The sequence below is a fragment of the Emydura macquarii genome, unplaced genomic scaffold, assembly GCF_026122565.2.
Source record: "Emydura macquarii macquarii isolate MOO-44397 ecotype Brisbane River unplaced genomic scaffold, CSIRO-AGI_Emac_v2 contig_1876, whole genome shotgun sequence".
Taxonomy (NCBI): Eukaryota; Metazoa; Chordata; order Testudines; family Chelidae; genus Emydura; species Emydura macquarii.
Genome location: NW_027132013.1, coordinates 23,827,177 through 23,849,811, shown reverse-complemented (window position 1 = coordinate 23,849,811; position 22,635 = coordinate 23,827,177). Strand labels below are relative to the sequence as shown.

The 22,635-nt window shown below is 40.1% G+C and overlaps 1 protein-coding gene and 1 long non-coding RNA gene across 2 annotated transcripts in view; both read left to right on the top strand.

The window, feature by feature from the left end:
- Window positions 1-5,812, top strand: part of CHP1 (calcineurin like EF-hand protein 1) — a 29,798-nt gene extending 23,986 nt beyond the window's left edge. Inside the window, exons 5-7 of the mRNA XM_067557960.1 lie at window positions 1,762-1,823; window positions 2,491-2,613; window positions 3,821-5,812. Coding sequence (XP_067414061.1) covers window positions 1,762-1,823; window positions 2,491-2,613; window positions 3,821-3,874 — 239 coding nt within the window. The 3' untranslated portion in view covers window positions 3,875-5,812. The remainder of the gene's footprint in view (window positions 1-1,761; window positions 1,824-2,490; window positions 2,614-3,820) is intronic.
- A 4,159-nt stretch (window positions 5,813-9,971) lies between these two features.
- Window positions 9,972-21,505, top strand: LOC137159532 (uncharacterized). Its single transcript, XR_010921647.1, has 2 exons — window positions 9,972-10,094; window positions 19,612-21,505. It is a non-coding gene; the product is annotated as an uncharacterized lncRNA (long non-coding RNA).
- Window positions 21,506-22,635: the final 1,130 nt, after the last annotated feature.

Genomic DNA, 22,635 nt, shown 5'->3' with positions numbered 1-22,635 from the left:
GGCAAAGTGTAGGTCAGTTAGAGAAGTGACAGTGTACAGATAATTCCTTATGGAATTGAAGAATTAAATGTAGGAGGGATAGCTAAAACATCATGCTTCAGGGTTAGAAAGTCCCCTGCAAGCAGACTATTGTATAGAATTGTTCATTATGGAGTCTCTTGTGTCTTCCTGTAAATCTGGTACTGACCACTGTGACCCGTCCGTGCCTAGGGTAGCCACCTGAAAATGCCAAGGTCAGGACAGGCTGCAAAAGGAGAGCAGATTCTCCCAGGACTGGTGGGTGACACTAAAGTCAGACTTCCCAACCAGCCACAAACAGTGCTTCTGATTTCCCCATACTGGTTATCAAGAAGCCAAAATAAAGATGTACATAGCCTCCTTTACTGCATTTCAGTCTCTGGCTCCCAATCAGCCACTAGGTCCAGTAAAGAGATCAGTTATTTAAAACTCTATGCTCCTTACCAAAAAGGCTTCTCATGACCCCAAAGGATCAGTCACAGTACCAGATTCATATAAGTTTGGATCTTATAATATAAGTTTGGATCAAAATACCACTCTGCCAGCCAATCCTTTAGTAACTAAAACTAAAGGCTGCTTATAAAAGGAAAGAAACAAACTATAAGAGAAATGTTAAAGAATTAAAGCAATCACACATACAATTGATTTGAAAGTCCATATATAGATATATAATCAGGTTTCTAGTAGAATTGTGGAGTTTGCAGGGTTGTATAGTCCCTGTGGTATACATCCAGTATCTGGATGGGTCTCAGTCCTTTGTTTTACAGCTTAAGTTCAGTTCAGTTGTAGATGAGTTGATCCAGAGGTAGATGAAGACTGAAGACAAAATGGATGTAGTGCAGCTGCCTTTTATGTCCTTTGGCCTTTGCCATGCTGCTTGTAGAAATTTACAGGAATAAGATGGAGTCCAGAGTCACATGAGTAATTCCTGGTGACTCATCAGGTATATTCCTGGCTTCTCCCTCTGAGCCCATTGTACCTGTGAATTTCTTTAATGGGCCATTAAGCAGGCTAGTGCTGCAGCCATCCTGTCTGGGGTGTCGCCCAGAAACACAGTACAAGTTGAAATATAGATATATGTGTAATGGAAGTTATGGATATGTTTATAACACATGAACATAAACATTATAATCTTACTTAGCACATTATAGCCTTTCTAACTGTACCTGACATGGCATATTTCATATGAACTATGATTTTGACATATTGACGTTAAAAAAATATAATAAATGTCCAGTCCCCCTCACCTCCAATCCAGCCTGCGTCATACCCCCGACACGAGATTGGTGTAGAAGGGAGTAATCCACTTCTCAATACACCTCAAGGGCCCCCTAATCCAGCCAGTGTCACCACTACTATGTCACACTGAGTACTCAGTTAGATGGACTACTGGTTTGATCTTGAAAGGTAACTTCTAAGGGGCTGTTGTCTCCTGACAACTATGTGAAATCCTCTGAAGAGGACTATGTATATTGAGACACTAGCAAATTGCAGGAACAAACTGCAGAGTTCCCTAGGTGGGAATTCTGAATTATATAATTAGCAAACCTTTTTTAACAGGATCATATAAAAGCTGTAGTCTGATATTTACATCAATGGTAATTGCAAAATGATCCAACACTACATTGCTGCCAGCTCTGAGACAGTGTTCTTGACTGCATGAAATTTAAGTTTATATATTGGGGGGGGGGGAAGTGAACAAACAGTACCTGAATTCAACTGACTTTCTCACCTTCCCTCTAGTTGCTTTTCGACTATATGACCTGGATAAAGATGACAAGATTTCCCGAGATGAGCTGCTTCAGGTAAAGAGCACGATGGGCTAGAGTGGGACTTAAAATGAGTCTGTTGGTCAAATGATGTAGCATGCAACTTTAACCCTTAAAGAAAAACTTTTACAAAAAGCATTCTTACGGAAAGAATGAAGTTGAAATGCTCATTACATTGACATGTGAAAGATATTATTAGAAGTTGGGTGCCAGGGTGACCTTTCCAAAAAGTATGACATCAACCTAAAACAGCTTCAGAATATGGAAGATGTCTAATAGCAGCCTTTGATCCAATAGGTCAACGGTTCCCAACCTGGGGTGCGCAACCCCTTTGGGAGGGGTGCCAAAGACGACAGGGTGTCCATGAGGCTTCAGTAATTTTGAAGTCATTTAGCTCCACAAGTCCCATGCCTGCTGGGAGCAGCTCCCCTGAGCTCTGTGCCAGCCAGAGGGAGCAGCAGTTTTGCCAATAGGTTTGGTGTACAAGAGGAATTGAAAATCTTCATAGAAGGCATTTCCAGACAGTGACAAGGTCTTCCTTTATTCTAACTACACATAGTCACTACTTGGCTGGTATCCTTGTTCCGAGGACTGTGAATAAACTCTGTTAAAAGGCTTTCAGAATCATCTTGTTCCCATAACCTTGTTTAAAGATCATTTATATAGTGATACTCAGACTTCCTGCGGTTTCTGTATCTTGCAGGTATTACGGATGATGGTTGGTGTAAACATTTCAGACGAGCAGCTGGGCAGTATTGCTGACAGAACAATCCAGGAGGCTGATCAGGATGGAGACAGTGCCATCTCCTTCACAGAGTTTGTCAAGGTTGGGAATTAACCTTCTGAATAACAGGAAATGACTGAACTTGGTCATCACTGAACAGTCACATGAACAGATGGAAATGAGCCAAAAGATACTACCCTTTGCTTTTGCATTTAGTGTAGCAGCCATTCCCAGTATATCATGATTCCCCTGTGTCCTAGCAGTGTTTCTCAACCTTTTAAGTAGCAAGTACCCCCTAACTTCTGAACATTTTAATAAGTACCCCAACACTCAATTTTCCACTCTGGGAGCTGGGACTGGGCGGGAAGCAGGTGGCTGTCGCCTGCCTCCCTTTGCTGGGTTTCTCACTGCATACCCCCTGCCTGTGTCTCATGTACCCCAGGGGTATGCGTACCACAGGTTGAGAAACTGTCCTAGCAGAGAGAATGAGCTGACAGCCTCTTGAAGGGCAGAGATCACTTCTGGGGCTCTGCTGCCAGCCCATAACCACTCATAATGAGAGAGCCTATATGCCTCTTCTGCAAACTTTCTTCTGAGGTTATGTAGCTGGAACTATTGAATTTTCAGTTAAGTAGATTTGCAGGCAGGAGACCTGCCACAAGGGTGACTTCCTTGTGGGAGGGAGTTAGATGGTCCTTGCCAGAGCCAAACTAGGAGGAAAATGGTGGTCTTCCATGGTTGACTTGATATGTCAAAATAAGACTCCAATCACAATGTATCAGAAAATGATAATCCACTTCCTTCCTTGGGACTTGCTTACATGGGGAAATTGACTGGCACAGCTATAGCCATGAAATTAGTCATGCAGGAGAATTATACTAGCATAATTAAAGCAGAATAATTATCATTCTATATCTGTGCCATTCAAATTCCTGATGTAGACAAGCCCTTATACCTTGTCGAATAGTGACGTACAATGTTGACATTTATCACATTAGTAATGGTTAACACCCTTCTAACAAATGAGGATAGTCCACACTTTTCTTAACTGTTTCTGGCTGTCTGGAGACTGACATTACTACAATAGTTATAATTGGTTCACATTTTGTTTCTTAATTTTTAAAAGGAAAGCTTAGATTCTGGGACCCAGCATTAGTAGCCTCCAAATAAAGGAATGGCTTGGCATACAGGGGCAGCCCTGCACTCCTTTTGCTTACTTTTTGATATCATTCAAAATCTTAACTGGAACAGAAGAGGAATATCTGTATACCTTACGAACTTAACCAGCTGTCTCTGGGTTTTGTTGCAGGTTTTGGAGAAGGTGGATGTAGAGCAGAAAATGAGCATTCGATTTCTTCACTAATGGATGGAAGGAGACCTTTCCTTACCACTCCTCATTTCTAAGGACTAGAACTCCACTTTCTCCCCTCCATCTTTCCGTAGTGCGTTGCTACTGGTGCATGAAAAACACAACTGCAATCCCTTACCAGCTTATTCCACCAAGATGAACATTCCCTGTGTGGCAGGAACAAAGGGAAGTGGCTGCAGTGCAGCTTGGATTGGAGCATTAAAAAGTCATTTCTTCCCCCTCCATTATTTCAGATTCTTCTTCTGCATGGCTATATTACTAAAGATCATCTTTCCTTCCTGTGTACTGCTGCTGCAAACTTATTCTTCAGGATCTCTACATCTGGGAAGCCAAAAGGAAAAGCCATCTGAATTTTTTTTACTGGGAGTATATATAGTTCTTTCAGTAAGTGCTAGGTGTCAGTAGCACTGCCTTTTTTCCTCCCATGCTAGTACAACAGAGAGCTGCCTTTATTGCTCCCCAATTGGTTCTTTGTTTCAAGACCTTTCTTCCCTCTTTCCAGATCTGCTCATTAGAGCTATCTTAAGTTAATCATTTAAGTCCTGTGGCTTCATTTGCAAGACTGTAGGATCATGGAAGTTCTGAGCAGTCTCAAATGCTGCAAATGGATTCTGTGGAATTAATCCACAGGGGTGAGAGGAATCTGTCATGAATGCAAGTTGCAACTTCTGTGGGACAAACTGAACTCCACACAGTGATCATAACCCTCAAACTATCTGTACTAAACTCAGACGTGGGTGTCTTTCTTAAGAGCAGCTTGCAAACTCTGACTGCCAGTGGACCACAAAGTGCCCCTCCCAAGGTTGCTTTTTTATGACCGTTCCTCCCCCCAGGACACTCTTACCTCCACCATCACAATTTACTGCTTTCATTAGTGCAGATTCATCAGTGTTTATAAATCAAGAAAACTAGACATGCACAAAGTCTGGTTTCATGTAATTGTCACTGTCCAGTGGTGATAGCACTAGTGACGCCTTGTGTTGCTTTCATACTAATCCTTGGATAATTTGAAAATCAGTGGGGGAAATTATTTTTTTTGGGAACATCTGCTATCAGAGCCCCACCCTGGTTGGTGGATCTGCAGTGTGGATGTTAGCTGCACTTGGAACACTTTCATGAAAGTTTTTAGATTAAGTGTTTTTAGACAACTGCCCAGTATATCCCAGATCAGAGTAAAAGGTGATATTTTAGAATATAATATTTTGATCAGATACATTGCACAAATTTATGAAACCAACAGGACTGAAAGGATAACTTTTTAATTAAAAACTCAATAGCAAGGCTATAGTAAATCAAGGAATCAAAAGCAATGAATGTGTTCAGCTGTAACCCTCCAAATTAATTGGCTACACAGTTTCTTGCACATGATGTGGATAAGTCAACAAGTGATCTGACAACCAGTACTGGTGGGATGTTCTGAGTTGGCTGGGAAGTCTTTTCTATTGAAGAATCAGTATTTAAAGTGCTTCCACCCACCTCTACATCATGTTAACAAAGTTTCTGTAAGTATTGATCTAAGATTCAACCCTCCAATGGATTGCTTTAGTTCCTTTATTCAGTTGTATTAAAGAATCCTTCAGTGGATTCTTCAGACAAATTTAATTGAATTGCAGAAAGATGTTGCACTTTGAAATTATCAGACTGCAATTTAGTAATAAGGCTGGAGAAATGTACAATTTTTGCTCTGTACAAGAAGGAAATTCTCTGGTTTTATGACCATATGTAAAATAGGAATTGTAAAAAGGAAAGGAATGTGACAATGTTAACATGGAAAGCTACACAAGATTGTATAGGCTTTGATTTGCTTATTTAAAAGTAGGTGTTGCTCTTTCTTCTGCCTGTGTAGTTGTAGTCAACAGTTGTGCCTTATTGTCCCACTGAGTCCAGATATTGTATTTATCAATCCATAAATAAAACTCTTCAGTGTAAAAATTGTGCCTGTGTGGTGGTTTGCTAGTCTCTCCGTTCACTGTAGAGTATCTTAAGGGTGCTGTTGGGCTCTATAGTTAGTCTGATTCTACACACTTCAGAAAACAATCTAAAGTGATCTCCTTTCTTCAAGATGATCTACCAAAAATCCTGTAATGAATTGAAGTAATCATGACTTTGAAACAAGCAATCATTCTCCATCCTACTCACTGTACAAGGAAGTTCAAACTGGAAGAAAGTTGATGCTCAGTTCCATAATAGGGCACCTGTTAAGGGAAGGCTTGCAGTACTTATCCATGAGTCCATAAGTAACTTGAGCCTACTGCTTTATACTCATCTCTTCCCTGTTCTAAACTAACCTTTGTTCTTTCTTGTCACCATCCCATTAGTTCCTGTGTTAAAGTATTTTTAATCAGACTAGAAGTGCACTTAATAGATAAGCTTTCCATACTTAGTCATATCTAGCTGTGTACTGTGACTAAGACATTTGAGTCAATACAGCTTTGGGACAGGGAGCTGAATCCTATTCTGATTTATGCATCAGTTAGCCTTTGGTTTCAGGGCCAAATTTTGCTGTTAGCTATGCAACCCTGTTGATGACAACTGGAGTGCAAAGGTATAATTGAGGACAGATTTGAGCCTGCAGAACATCTTTGTATCTGATGCATAAGTGAGTGGGGGAAAAATAAGCTTGTTTTTTTTGTTTTTTGTGTTTAATGCATCAGGTGGAGTATGCAGGGCTTGGTGGGGGGGTGTATTTTTTTACTAGCAGTCAAACCTATAATAGAGAAGTGAAGGTTAGAGCCACAGTGTTGTGAAAGAAGCAAGGATCCTGGATGGAAATAGTATGTGTGCACCCATTTGCACAACAGGGCAGAACTGAAGTTACTTGTACAGCCTTAAATTTGGTGGGTTTTTTGAACTGCTGAGTACTTGATTTTTGCACTCAGCTTTTTTACTGGTGTTTTGGGATGTAATAACTAATTTAAGTTGCTGTGTGGAAAAGCAATGATTGATCTAAGAGGCTACAAAAGGGAGTCCTATGGCTGTGGGCATACCTCCCCAGAAGCCCTGTTTGTAGCATTCATGTGCTTTACTCATAGATTGAGTTTAATTATAGCCTGAGAACCAAAACTGTCAGTGAAGGTTAAGGTCTCAGATGGTGAGCTGGTTTTATCCATTTAAAGGCAGAAGTGTTCAATAAATACTTCTATAGTTACAAAGAAGCAGGATGCTGCACCTACCATACGGAAGAATCTTCCAGTCCATTAGTAATCAAAAAGGATGTTTAAACAACATCGAGTAAGTATAAATATTCTTTAGTCAGCAGGCCTGTATAATTTGCATGCAAGAGTCATAAAAGTTGGCAAAGAACAGTGAGGCTTGCTGACTAAAAATCTTGGAATACCAGGGATATTTCAGGAGACTGGAGAAGTGCTACTGTTGTGCTAGTATTCAAAAAGCTTTAAACAGATGACAGACTAACCAGAGGCAGATTAATCTGACATCAATCCTGAGAAAATGGAAAAACAGATTCAATTGATAATTAAAGGATAGGGATATTATGCTGGTCAACATGATTTTATGGAAAACAAGTATTTTCTACCCTGATCTCATTCTGTGAGATGACAATTTTGGCTGATAAAGGTAACCGCATAGAAGCAATACACAAATATCCGTTTAAGACCTAGACATAGTACCATATGACAGACTAATAAAAATTAGCACTACATTATCAAGCACACATTAAATGGATTAAGAACTGACAAATCTCAAATAGTTGTCAATGTGGAATTTTCAAATGGGACTGTTTCCAGTGGGGTTATGCAAGGCCTGATACACTAACACTTTCACCCATGATTTGGAAGTAAATATAAAATCACTAATTAAACTTGCAGGTGACACAATGATAAACAAGAAGGACAGGGCAGTCATACCAAGTGAACTAGATTGCTTGGTAACCTGGGCCTATTCAAGTAATGCATTTTAATACTGCCAAATACAAAGTTGGATTCCTAGGAACAAGGAATGTGGATCACACCTACAGAAGGGGGGAAAAACTAAATCTTGGAAAATAGTGACTGAAAAGGATTTAGGAATCAGAGGGGACAAACAACTCACCATAAGTCCCCACTGCAATGCTATTTCAAAAAGGCTTCATGTAATTTTTGGATGTATAAATGGAAATAGTGAGTAGGAAGATTTTTTTTTACCTCTTTATGGACATTGATACTAGAATGTGTATAGTTCTGGTATCTGTGTTTTTAAGAAATGTTGAAAAATCAGAGAAAAGACTGAAGTGATTTTGAGGGCTGAAGAAAAAGCTGTAGTGAGAGACCAACATAATGTAGTTATCTTATCAAAGAAGATTGAGGGGTGGCTTGATTAGTGAAGTATCTTCACAGAGAAAATACTGCATACTAAAGCTCTCTTTAATCTAGTAGAGAAGGGTCTAACAAGAACCAATGGCTGGAAGTTGAAACCAAATTGCAATTGGAAATTGGGCACAAATTTTTAACAGTGAGGGTGATTAACTATTGGAACAAACTACTGAAGAAAGTGGTGGACTCATAAAAAGAGCCATACTGCATCAGGCCAATAGTCCATCTAGCCCACTACCCTATCGTCTTATAATAGCTGATGTCAGAGGCAATCTAGTCATGGTGATTTATTAGTTTATCACTTCCAAAACCACCTCTTGACACCTCAATCTAGGACAGCTCCTCAGATTTGTCACCAAAAAAGAATGTGAGGTGTGGGAGTCTCCCTTGCATCCTCTGTAATGAAGACTGATGCAAAGAATTCATTTAGCTTCTCCACAACTGCCTTATCTTCCTTGAGTACTCCTTTAGCCCCTGGATTGTTTAGTAGCCCCACTGATTGTTTGGCAGACGTCCTATGGCTGATGTAGTTAAACAAATTGTGTCTTGCTAGTTGCTCTTCAAATTCATTTTGGGCCTACTTAATCACACTTTTTCATTTGAGTTGCCAGAGTTTATGCTCCTTTCTATTTTCCTCAGTAAGAGCTGACTTCCAATTTTTTAAAGGATGTCTTCATCTAACTGCCCCTTACTCTGGTTAGCCATGGTGGCTTTTTGGGCATCTTGCTATTTTTTTTGTTGTTTTTTAGTGGGGGGGTATATATTTAGCTTGAGCCTCTTAGGGTGTTTTTAAAAGGTTTCCTTGCAGCTTGCAGGCATTTCACTCCTGTGACTTACTGTTCCTTTTAATTTCTGTTTTTAATGATCTTACTCATTTTTGTGGCACTCCCCTTTTTGAAGTTAAATATTATGGGGAATTTTCCCCCTTGCTATAACACTGTTTACATGCAATTACATCAGGGTCACGATTACAGAGTGGTTCAACTATATTCACCCCTTCTTTATATCAACTGTAGATCCCTTTCTGGAATATATGCTTTAGCCAAACAAGTTAATGGGCTCCAGTGTGGGGTGAAATTTAATGGCCTGTACCATGTTAGGCTAGCTGATCTGGGAACTGCTGCAGATCAACTGTTCTTTAGCAAGCAGCATAAGATCTTTCCTCTGTTCAACTATTAGTAGCATGCTGTGAAAGTCTCTCTCCTTTTCCTCCACTGCTGCTTTGGGTGATGTTTAATATTACACGCCATGGAGAAAACCTGCCGTGTAGGAATCCCTGCCTTACTAACTGCTGGCGCTCAGGCTCGTAGGTGACAAAATGTCGTTTTTGCTTTCAATCTTTGATTTTGTAGAGCGCGAAGGCCCTGCCTTTTTGTAAGGTGCTGAGCTCTCTCAGCTCCCCTGGAGTGCAGCAGGAACGGAAGGTCCCTCAGCACACCTGACAATCCCTCCCCCCCCACCCACCCCGGGGCAGGAGATGAAATTCCAGGCAAGCTGCATTTGTACTTTGCGTGCAATGCAGCCCCCTGCCTGTCAACCTTCAGTTGTTCCCTACACGAGGCTTCTCACTCGCACAGCATCTCACTCGGCAGTCGTCTCCACCTAGTCCTAAACCGCCCCTTTAAAAATAGTTGCGGGGAGGGCCAATCAGAGGAGAGAGTTTTGTAGGCGGGCTCCAAGTACCGGTGACGGATGCGTCCGCTGACCAATGCCTGTCGAAGGCGAAAGGATGACGAAGCGGTGTCCAGTAGGTTGGCGCTCGAGTGGGCGGGCTGGAGGCGCCGCGCGCGAGCCTCCCCAAGCGGGTGGCTGGCTGAGGTGAGCTGGGGAAGATGGCGGAGTGAGAGGACGAGGCTGAGAGGGGACAGGGCCGGCCGGGGCCCGGCGGCCTCGGCCAGGGGCAGGTAAACAGAGCGGGGAGCGACTGCCGGAGGAGCGAGACCGAGCCTGCTAATGGCGGGCCAGGCCGGGGACCTCACCGCTCCCTGATTGGGCCGGGCCCGGGCATCTATGTACCCGCCTCCCCTTCCTGCTCCCTGATTGGGCTGGGCCTGGCCATGTACGAGTCATGGCTGGTTCTCGCTCAGGTTAAGTATCTGCCCCCCCCCCCCTCCCCGAGCCCGTTAATCCCTGAGCGGGCTGGGCACTCGCGTCTTCGATTTCTACAGTCTCCCCACCCCCACCCCGCCGTGTGTGTGTGTGTGTGTGTGTGTGTGTGTGTAAAAACTATTCTCGTAAATGGGCTGCGTGTCTCACCATCTCATCCCCCCCCCCCCCCCCCAAAGAATCCCTGGTTGGGTTGGGCCTGCGTAGGTGGGTATTACCGATGCTCCAAAACTGGAGCCTAAGCATTCCAGGGGGGTGGGGGGGAGATTTAATTAGATTCCCTGGATCTGAATAACGCACACACTAGTTTACTCAAGTTGACAGTGCTCCTCCAGAAGCTAGTCGTATGCAGTGGGAGATGTATCATCTGTCTTTGGGGCTTATTTTTGTTGTACTTATGTAGTTCAAGGGTTCATAGAAAACCATAGCAGAAATAGTTTGGAGTGCTAGTTTAAAGGGTTCTGAATTCAAGTCTGTTTGAATAAAAGAGCTCCAATATATCCTGAAGAAATCTGAATAACTTTTGAGGTACTGGACATATGGATAACCCAAAGTGATGCATTAGGTACAGAGTTGTCAGTGGGCTGCAGCAGATGGTTAGAAGAATGTGTTTCCTGAATAGTAATTCAGCTGTAATGTATTAAGAACCATAGAATTTATGTTCAGAGAACAGCTGCAACTGTTGATGTGCATGTGGCAGAAAAATCAAAACACATAATTTGAATTTAGTCTATTCAACTGGTGAAAAGAGTGTTTAGTATCTCAGACTAAAAAAATAGATGGAGGACTGAAAATTATGCTATTAAAAGATACAATCTTTTATACATGAAGCCTATATCTTTGTAGAACTGTATTAAATTGATGACTTGACCTATTTTTTCTTCCTCTATTTGCTGTGAGGGGAGCACACAAGGGAATGGATTTCAGATGCTTTAAGTATTCATATCAGGATTCACAAGCAATTTTACAGCAATAAACCAGATTGTATGCATTGTGGAGAGAGGGAAATGTCAACAAGAGAATTGATTTCAGTTTCAAGCTTCCAAATGATTATTGAAGACAGTAAGCAGAAAACTATTCTAAAAACAATGGGAAAAATCACATGACACTATATTATTTAAAAACAGGCTCCCCCATTTCCAGATTTGTAACTTGTAGCCAAGATCTGTGTACTAAATTCTGCATCTTACCTTTCTTTGTTGTTCTGGCATGGTAGACTGGTGCAAAATTAAAAAACAAAACAAAACATTTTTTCATAGAATCATAGAGGTAGAGGACTGCAAGGGTCATCTAGTCTAGCTCACTGCCAGGATGCAGGATTTGTTGTGTCTAAACCATCCAAGACAGATTGTTGTCCAGCCTCCTTTTGAAAACTTCTAGCAAAGGAGCTTCCACAATTTTTTACTTAATTAAATCTATGCATGATTAATACAATAAGCATAGATTCTTTGTGTTGTTGAATTTGATAATGCTATTGTTTAAATCTTCCATTTGCTGTAGAATTTTATGTTGAAAATTCATGACTTTCTCCTGACATACAATGTAGTTGAAAGTCTTGGTAGATAGGTATAGGACATTTGAAGCTTTGGACACCTGTGAAAACATGGCAGGATGTTTGAAATTAGATGTATGTTACTGATAAAATAAGTAGAAGTGAAATAGTTAACCATGTCCATATTTAAATTATACTGTAGCTAAGTTTGAGTTTACATCTTTCTTAGAGCTATTGTTTTAAGTTGTCTGCACATTCAGGAAGACTGCACTCACATTGATTCTCTGTTTGTATTAAAAAAATTTCCATACAAGAAATAGAACTTTTTTTTTAAGTCTTAGATTTTGTTCTCTTTGATTCCGGAAGAGGTGGATTTCTTGCTGGGGTATTCCAGAATAAATATGGTCCTGCTTCTGATTAGAATTAACAAAATAATAAGCAAGCAACTCCCTTCTCCTTCACATGATGCACACACCACTTCTATTCAACCCATATTAGGGGTATGTAAATGTAACTTGGATTAATGGTTATACTAACTGCCTGAGCTGCCCAAGAGCTGCAAAAAGTAAAACCTAATAATCTTGTTCCTGAGGTGGTGAGCACCTGACCACTGGTGTTCTAACCTCCCCAAGCCAGGTGGAGCTAAAAATGCTGCCCGAATCTGAAGAGTTCTGAGTTGCTTTTGAGCAGTTCCCATATTCCTTTCCCTGTCTGAACAAGGAGTGGTGTTGGAGGAATGGTTTTGAGGTGCTTTGGAGATTTTCTATGTCCAGCCCCTCTACCTTCTTAGCAACAAAGTCTTTGAGAAAGAAAAATAAAAGAAAGGGGAGTTCTCTAAAACTTGTTTTCTGACCTTGCTTCTTTTTTATTTTTCCCCTGTTATTGCATAGAATGGTGTTCTGGGTTTTTTTTAAATCTCCTGTAGAATACAATAGCAAGAGAGTGAAAGACATTCATTTCTGGATTTATTGTAACTCCTATCAGAGCATTTTGTTGTCCCACTTCAAGTGCTTGTGATGCCATCAACTTCTTCAATGTAAACATGGAATCCTAGATCAGATAGTGTCTTTTACAATAACTTTCCCCTTACTATGCGATTCCATCTCTGTTTCCATTCCCCACTGATCTGAAAATCAAGATGCTCCTTCTTACCTAATTGCCAGTAAAAAAATATCTGCAGTTGAAACTTAGTTGACATTTTTGTTGCGGATGCACAAGGCAGGATGGAATCCAACTTATTTTGCCAGAGAACACACAAGGAAATACTAGAAGTAATACAAAAAGCACATCAATCAAGTAAGAAGCTGTCATTTGTAGTTGCTCAGTTTTCTGACCATAACTGCATTTCAAATCAATACTTGTGATGGAAAAGAGGATCTGAAGGAAAAATTAAATCTGGAGACTATTGCTTATGAAACCATTAGATCCTAGCAGATAGTGTAACTCTCATGTATTATTTCCTCAAATCAAAAATGTGGTTAAAAAGCAGTTAAAGTCAGGGTTGGTAATTCCTGGAAAAACTAGTTTTAGGACAGGGGGTGCTGGTAAATACCATCTTAAACTTGGTTTATACTGGAAAAGTAATTGTACCAGCGTCCAGCAAGTTCAGCAAACATAGAACGAATCTTTTGAAACTTTGAATATATCCATTAAAAACTGAGGAATGGACTAAGTCTGTCCATCACGTCAAAGTTGATCTTCTGCTACAGAATGCTGCCCGGCCAAAAGGGCCTGGACTGGTAGTCTGTGACTCTGCATGTTTCTGATTGCGTAGTGCTTCAAGTGTGCAACTTTGCATTATTGTCGTTTTCATATGATCAAATGTTTTTGATTTTCATTTGTATAATATCAAAAACTGAAATATGTCATGACATATATAACTTCCTTGAGAAAATATCAAACCAAATTGTATCCAGACATTACAATGTTTAGTATTATAATTACATATATTTGCATTATGCCCACAGCCATTTTTGCTTTTTATTTCTACAACCCTAAATGAGTCTATGAATCTACTGCCTTATGTAACGACTATTTGAATATGTAACTAAAACTAAGTGTAATGAGGTGTGCATTAACGAAACAGAAAATAGAAATAGAAAATGCCTTTTAAACTGGGTCTAACTAGTTTTTCCCGTGGTGGTAAAATTGCCTCTGGTAAGTACCATGCCATCCCTGGTTAAAGTTGCTCAAGTGTTCATGCCAGCAGGGCAACCATAAAAAACAGTTTTCCCTAGTTAAGACCTTAGCAGTCTCATGCACTCTGTAACCTTGATTTTTGCCTTCTCCACACTTCCTTGCCTACATCGACCACACATGACCTTCAAGCACTAATGTCTTTGTGTGCCCTCACAAACCTGTTACCTCTTCCCACCCCTCCCCCATCCATTTTAATCCAGTTTTCTTCCCCAGAGACGAGCCTTTCCTGCCCTGCTTGGCAAAGTCCAGCTGGTGAGGCAGGTGGTGTTTGAAAATGCCTATCTGTTGTATCTGAACAGTTCTGTTGGCTGATCTGGACAAAACTCAATTAAATTATCCTGAATTAGGGGACTAAGGGCTTGTCTACACAGGGAAATTCACTGGCATAATTATACCACTATAGTTATACCAGTATAACTGCTTGTGTGGACTGTCTTGTTCTGGTTTGAGTGCCTTTTTCCAGTTTAGTTTATACCATTTCCAATGTATTGTAAGTTAACTGGAAATGGGCACTGTTTATCTTAATAAGAGTGTCCACATGAGGAGTTATACCCATTATGCTGGTAAATTTTCCCATGTACAAAAGCCCAAACTCTTCATGTGTTTTTTAATTTTGAAATTTCAAAGTGGCCTATATCCAAGATGCTATCTGTGTGAGTGTAAAGGTTAGATTTGGTGGGGGAATAGGATGGTTTAGCTAGAGAGAACTAAAGAAATATGCGGGGAAACAGATTGCCACTCCATAAAGAGAATATTTTTAAAATGTTTCCATAGCAATAGTTAGTAAATATTTTACTAAAAATCTTGCATAGACAATTCAGTTATCTTGTGAGTTATTGTTCCAAATCTGTAGACTACAGTATATTCACTCATTAAAAGTATAAAACAGGAATTTTAGTCTTGCTTTGTGCTGTGATTGCTAGTTAATCTTAACTGTGGAGTTGCTACTGACACCTCCATAATTAATAGAAGAGTAACTATAAAAGGACACCTTACTATTATGTGTGTTCCATACAGAGCTTTTGAGTTGTAGCTGCTTTGTTTACTGCCAACAAAATAAGTCATTAAGTTAAGAGGTGAACTGTATCTTACTCTGGCTCATGCTTCAACATATGTGCCAGCTAACTTTAATTTTTAATGATGCTCTGTAGAGAGGAGAGAGAATGAGAGCACTTACATGCAAATTGCAGTGTTTTAGAAACCATTTTAAATTTTCAGTGCTGGCAACTGGAAAATTTGATTGTCTTGTAAACTAAGCACATCTTTTGTGGAAGTTATTGAAGTGCAGCCAGTGTTTAACATTAACGTATTTTTAGAATCACTTTTTCTTTTGCCAATAACACATTATCATCACAATGGTAGATATGTATATTAATAGGAATTCTGGCAAGGATAGGGAGCATCTCCAATCAATAGCCTTGGCAGAATTTAATTTTTTTCCCCCATAGTTTGGACATTTTTAAAAAAAGATTTTTGTTTTCTATTTGTAAGTATTTTTATTTGTACGGTTGTGGCAGGTAAGGCTGGGGTTAGGATTAAGGCAGTGCTGATAGCAGGGCTATGGGAACTTCCCTGTGTGGTTGAGGGGTCCAAGACACCAGGGTACAAGGTGTGAGGAAGCTGCAGTCCTGACCAGTGGAACAGAGACTCCTGGTCAGAGCTGCAAGGAGTACGAGCCCCCAGCTGTGGGGAATATAACCTCATTGAATAGCTCCTCACCAGAGACAGCTCCCACGCTCCTGGCTGGTGAGAGAGGGAGTGTAGCCGTGACAATGGAGCTGTAGAGGGGTCCCTGTATGGCTGCAGGGCCAATGACACCCGATTCCTTCAGGCACAGGGTGTGGAGGAGGCTGGGGTTCTGGTGGGTTAGGGTCGTGAGGAGGGGAATGAGTCTCTAGCCAGGGGGAGGTCACCCTGTTGCTGAAATGGCTCCTGCCTGGGTATGGAGCAATTCAGCAATGGGGTGGGTTCTTCTGCCATTGGGGAAATTCCTCCTCCTCCTCGAAGTGCTGGCTGGTAGTCTCTGCTTTCCTGGGCCAGGACCGCAGCCTTCCCCACACTTTGTGCTTGCAGTGCTCAGGTGTCACTGGCCCCGTCCACCCACCCACTCACTCACAGGCGATGTATGGGAGTTGTCCCTGGGCTGGACAAATCCCTTACAGCATGGACCTACCTTACAGCATGGTCCTGCTCACTGACTCCTATGACATCAGGGCTCCAGAGGGCTCCCTGCACTGCCTCAGAGCTGGTGGCACCTGATCCCTACGGGCATGCTGACCTTATTTTTTCCATTGATTTCAGTGTGTCAGCTAAAATTGATATTTACTGACAGTTATCAATTAAAATTAAATCCTATGCAGTGTACCTATACACTACTAATCTTGTGACCAAACAATCAAGTCTTTTTGTAAGTAGCAAAAATTTTAAGAAGTGTTTACTAATTTTGGATACACTTCATTCACTTATGCCTGATTTTTCAGAAGTTCAGAGCACCTGCAGTTTCTATTGATGTCAGCATGAAGAATGATTCCACATCGCCTCTGAAAATCAGGTAAAAGGGGATCAAGATGAGCAGCTAAAAATTAAATATGAAATTAGGGAACATGTCTGAACATTTTGCCCCTAGCAAATTGAGGCACTTTACTAGTTGAGGCACTAATTTGCATGAGGTGGTTATGAAAAGCCAGCAGCAGATGAAATATTTTAAAATATAACTTATTTTAATATGTAGTTCAGTCATTTCTAGTCTTAGGTCTTACTTTGCTCATTCTAACTTCTCTTGGAAATGGTCTCTTCCTTTAGTCATGGTGCATAGGCTTCGAGAGCTCTGGATCACTATTCTTTATCAAATGAATTGTTTTATGAAGGATTGAATGTGGTCACATACTCTTAAAATCATCTATTGTGTATTTAATTGTAGTTTGATTTGGGATTGTAAAGGTCAGAATTTGTCAGTGTGAAAATGTAAGGACTGACCTGAGAGAATAGAGTTAGAACTCACAATAGATCACAGTGGATTGTATTTTGCTAAAGGTGTTGGTTTTTCTCTGCCTTTGAAAATGTTCCGCAGTGCAGCAGCAGGAGAATAAAAAGGATCTGAATGTTTTGGTGTGTATGTTGGGAGTGTTTTTTAATTATGTACGCTCTGTGTAACGAAGCAGCCTTGCTTACAGGTGATCCATCATTTTGCCACTTGGGTTGTCAGCATCACATCCTTGAGGCCTGACATTATTCCTCCCCATTACAGCTGTTTATGCAGGCATTAAAGATTTATTTGTTTTATCAATCTGTAATAATTTCATTCACCTCTGTTTCTAAGGAAATGGAGTTGGACATATGTCTGTAGGAAAATCTTAGTCCCAGTTTGATGGTGATAACAACCCATGGAAAAATTCATACAGAACAAATCCAATTAAAAGCAGTGTGGTGGAAGTGTTGTATACCTAGTTCTCCAGGTGAGCTCTTCCATGCATGAGTTTACTGGGTGATCTTAAGGAGGTTATGGGTATGTAAATTTCAGGAGGGTGGGGAGTATAGTGTTGCACAAACTGATTAATGTGAAATATTTCACTAACTGATCTATTGAATAACATGTATACTCTTACTTCCGGGGATAGAATGGTCTCTGAACAAAAATATTTTGGAAACATCTTGGGTAGGTGCTTTTCTCCCCAGAAATGAAGGAGGAAAGTTGATTTGCTCCCATTTAATCTATCAAAAACTAAATGTTAAAACCAATAGCATTTTGCTGCCATTTAGAATGAAATCTTCATTGGGTGGAAGAGTTAGTTCTGGAGTGGCTCCAATGGGCTTTTTCCTATCAGGGGAAGAAAAGACTAATTCATATGATATAATAATGTATGGAGTAACATCATGATTCTTATTTGATTGCTCCCTGAAAGATAGATACCACTGTTGCTCTTCTCTTAGTGTTGTTTGTACTTTGCAAAATGTCAGGATGACAGAATTTTTGTTCTTGCTTTGCTCTTTTGTTTGTTTTTTTTATTTATTGTCTGTCTTGTGCCGATCAGGTTCACTTTTGTTCCATTTTGAGTGCCAATCAGCAAAGTGAAAGGAAGGGCTCTTGATGAAAAGTGATGGCATTTGTGGCCATAAGGTTAAGGGAAAGTATAAACTGTCTGTTTTTTGTTTTCTGATTTTTTTTAAGTCAGTCCCAGAGGGATTTGGCTTTCCTTGGGATGCTATGGGAACATTGGACTGTTACCACAGTGTTTGCTTGGTCTGCTACTGCTAACTGAGCCTCATTTAATGATTTATTCTAGCAAAAATAAATGCTGTTTGAATTCACTTTTATGCTGATGTTTAATACTTGACATTTTGACTAACAACTTCCAGGTCTTTAATTTCATTTTTGTCTCGTGCAATGGGGAAAGATTTGTTTTGCGATTAAGGTGTAGAACAGGAAGTCAGATAACACTGGATTCTGTTTCCAGGTCACCATGAACTTCTGGAGTGAAATTAAGCAAGTCACTCAACTTCTCTGCCTCAGTTACCCCACCTGTATAATGAGAATAAGACCTTCTTACTGACATGAATAAGATGATGTGAAATCCATTACTAAATGGGAAGTGTTTTGAGCTTCTTGGAGAGAAAGTTCTAGAGATGTGTACAATAGTTGTGTTTTTCTGATCCACCCAATATCCCCCCACTCTTTCAATATGGGACCCTAAAATGTTAACTAGAAGATAATTTCAGCTACCTGTCCAAGCAAGGAATGGAGGTAATCTAGAGCAGAGAGGGAGACATAGGCAAAGAAAGGCCAGATAAAGGGGGGAAGAGGATAATGGAGGAAGAATGAAAACTGGTGTGTGTATGAAATCTTCCCCTTTCAGGTGTTTTTAGAGGGTGATTGATGGGCTTCCTGCCATAGGAGAGAAAAATTATCTCTTGGCATCTCTTGGTTGTGCCCCTACACAGTTGCATCTTGCCAGCAACATTGGCATCATCAGTTTAAAACAAAGGCTTCCTTTCAAACTGCCACTGTGACTCAGTGATGGTGTAAGAGCATAGGTGCAAGAGCATAGGTATAGTCACACTGGGATTCTCAGACTTAAATGAATGGAAAAAAAGCAATTAGATGCAGGAAAAGTAGCTAACTTCTGTGATCTTACAGTTACTATGAACATCTTTCTTCACCTTTGGTATTCATAGTCTTGTAGATTGTGGTTAATTAGCTTCTGTTTATGGTACCTGTTTGTTTTGAAATTGTGGCCAAATACACACACTGCACCTTGATTGTATATTCTTTTCTAAGCACTGCACTTCCCTTGCCACAGTATATTTCTGTGTAAGAATTAAGAAACCAGATAGCTACCTACCACATTCACAACAATGTGATATTTGTTGCAGGATATACTGCTTCTGTGTGACCAAATACGTTTTTAGTTCTGTATATCTGTAGTGTTTACTTAGCCAGGCTAGGGACTTCTACATTAGAATTCTAAGAACTTTAAGTCTATCTATCATTGCAGTTTGTTCAACCTCCTGATCTTGTATAAATTGAAATCAGATTTTGAAGAAGTGAACTTTTGAGCGTTCTAATTTTGAGTTAATTTCATTCTGTTCCTTCATTATTCCTTCTGTTTTTCCTTTTGTGTTTTCAGGCATGTTCCTGGCATCCCAGAAGGAAGTTGTCCTGTTGCTTTTTCTTAGAAACTGATCATAGACGGTGAAAGGTGTATGCTCCACTACTGGTGAAGAAAAGTCTTTTGCTTATCTGCATGGAACTTAATGAAGAAAGATCTCTTTTCTTTCTGTTTCAACTCCTTAACCCAACATTTGATGTATGGAGCCTGAACCAACTGACTTCCCTGACAGGAGCACACAACAAGCATTTTACCAACACATACAAGCAAGCAACTGAAATCAATGTTTGATGTTTCCCTGAAGTGATGTCTTCTTTGCCAGCTTCCGAGTTTTTGCACTCTGTTTTGCACCCTAAAGAAGATTTTTGCAAGCAGGCTTACACAGAAACCAGTCTTCTTGAATGGTATCTCCTTTCTGTATCTTAGGAGGATAATATCTTCTCTCACTGTGCCCAGTTGGAGAACCAAGTAAATGGATAATGCATCTGCATATGTTGCTGTGTCAGGCTGTTTCAACATGTGTGAAAGGTTGCAGCAAGAAAATCAGAATATGTTTCTACCTTGAAATGAGGAAAAAACTTTTAAAAAATCCAAAACCCCACAATCCTGGAAGATCCCGTGATGAGGATGTCCTTATCCAGAACAAAGGACCAACTTTGTAGATAAATGTCTTGATTTCACGTCATATGAAGCAGCTAATGCATAGAAACAAATACAAATTTACCTTGTTGATCATGTGTGAAGGAATCATCATATTCTGTGATAAAAAATATCTGCATATGTCAATCCACATAACCGGTGAATGTGAAGAGATTTCATCAGACAAAAAAGTTGTTCTGCACTGTCTCTCTTGTAGCAAGTACCTTCCCTAAGAAGGTGAAGCTTTGAGAACCTCTAGTGTTAAAGGAAATCCTATAATGTTAGATTTACATTGTACCTCCAGTCTTCTCCAGCAGCTTCAGCAGCAAAAGGAACAAAAAACTCTCTTATGATCCAAGAGATGGGACAGAATATCTTCTTTTTAATAAAGGAACTGATCTCTAGTGGGATGTGAGGGGCTACAAGTGTAATGCCCCAACTAATCCACTCGGCTTCCTTGGTGCAGTTTATTACTTCTTCATACAGCTGATGAAGTTGGTTTTTAATTCTCATTTGGCTAGTGGAGAACTGAGATGGGAACTCTTCCAGGGTGTAGGAGCTAGGAAGTGTGATTGAGAAACAAGTTCAGAGAGAGCAGAAATGCTGAGGAAGTGTGCTCTTTTTCTGGCTCCTCCTGTATCTCCATCCCAAACTAAGGAGGAGATCATGATTCTCACGTGTTTACACCAGTTTCTTTGTCTCCATCACTTGTGACTTATACGGGATGCTTTCCTTCAGTTTGAGATGCAAGCTTTATGCTGTTTTTTCACTCCCTGCAGTGGTAGTCTGTTTGGTCAATGAGGTTTCTTGGTGAAAAGGCCAGAATTGGATTATTTGTTTTCTTTTGCTTGAACCTGAAGCTCTTAGTAGTGCACCTTATTCCAAGCGTGTGTTAATGTGAATTTAGCAAATGTGATTTGCTGACTTAAAAAAAAATTCAAATCTGGATCAAAAAAGGGGTATCAGTTTTGTTCATATTTTTTTTTTTCTTTTAGAAAACCACTAGAGAGGGACAGGCAGCCTAAAAAAGGCTGAAATTCTTAGCTCCTGCTGCCAGGTAGGAAGCAACCTTTTATGACTGGTAGAGAAGGGGTAGAGGTTATAAGAGAATAGGAAAGGGAGAATCTCTAAAGAAACTCTTCTTTTTCTGTTATATATAAAAATGAGTAGTGGAAGTTCAAGGGGAACAAATTCTGGAGTTGAACAAACCCATGCACTGATTTTGGTCCTGCTCTTCACTCCTGGGAATAAAGTTGTGTAGAGCCACAGTGAACTTGTGTTGTGACAATATGGTTTATTTACAGCTTTTCCTGTTTTGTACTGTCTTGGAAAGAAAATCAGTCTCATTGGGTAGGGAATGTTGAGCTGTACATTTCATACTGAAAATAACACAAAATTTAATAGCATCAGAATATAATAAGCATCAATGCATCATAATCAGCTGCGTTTATCTGTTCACTTGGAGAAATTATTTTATTAATCATGGCTAGGCAGCTTGGGCTGACTTCCTTTAGGAACACTGGAGTCCCTTGTCAAACGGAATTTGGATTTTCAAGTGTTAAAGGCAACTGGAAAAATACATTCTCTTTTAGGGCCTACTCTTATTGAAGTCAGTGGGATTTTGAATTGATTTCAGTAGAGGCAGGATCAGGCCGTTAGTGACGGAAAATATCTACTGTCAGTGTCACTGGTTTAAATATGATTAAAGGGCATCCAGTATAGCAAAAGTTTGTTTTTAAGCTTGGTGATTCTTCTTTTCACCTTCCCTGTTCCTGTTTGTCCTCCTTTTGATATAACTGTTTGCATCTGTTTTTTAGCACAGCCTGATGGCAAATTGATTTGGGGACAGGAGTGTATCTTTGTTTCCTATATTTTGTAAAAGGCAGAGAATGGGACTCTGGAGAAGGTGGACACACTTTAGTCCATTGGTGCCACATTGATGGGAATAATTGTCTCCAAGCTATGCCTCATAACAAGAAATGGAAACAAATGTTGATTTTCCCTGCATTCCTCCTAACATTTACCGCTTGATTAATTTTTAAGATAAAATTATATTAGGGCTAAAATTCTGTGGCTGTCACAGGAATAACACTGCAGTTGTGCATGCTCCAAAGACCCCACTGCAGTATGCTTCCTGCCAGCTTCTTTATGAAACTGCTGTGGTAGGCAATACTGCCTCAGCCTTTAGACTTTACTCTTTGCTCCGCTTCTGTTTCTCCATGTTGGTTGGAAATCTTCCCGTATGAAAGGTTAAACAAATAAATAAGGGGCATGTGCAATAGATCATATATATATACATACACACACACACATATATATATATATATTTTAATACTTGTGGACAAAATGATGTTACAAGTTGTTTGAAAACAACAAAATCACCAATGTCTTCCATTTTGAGAT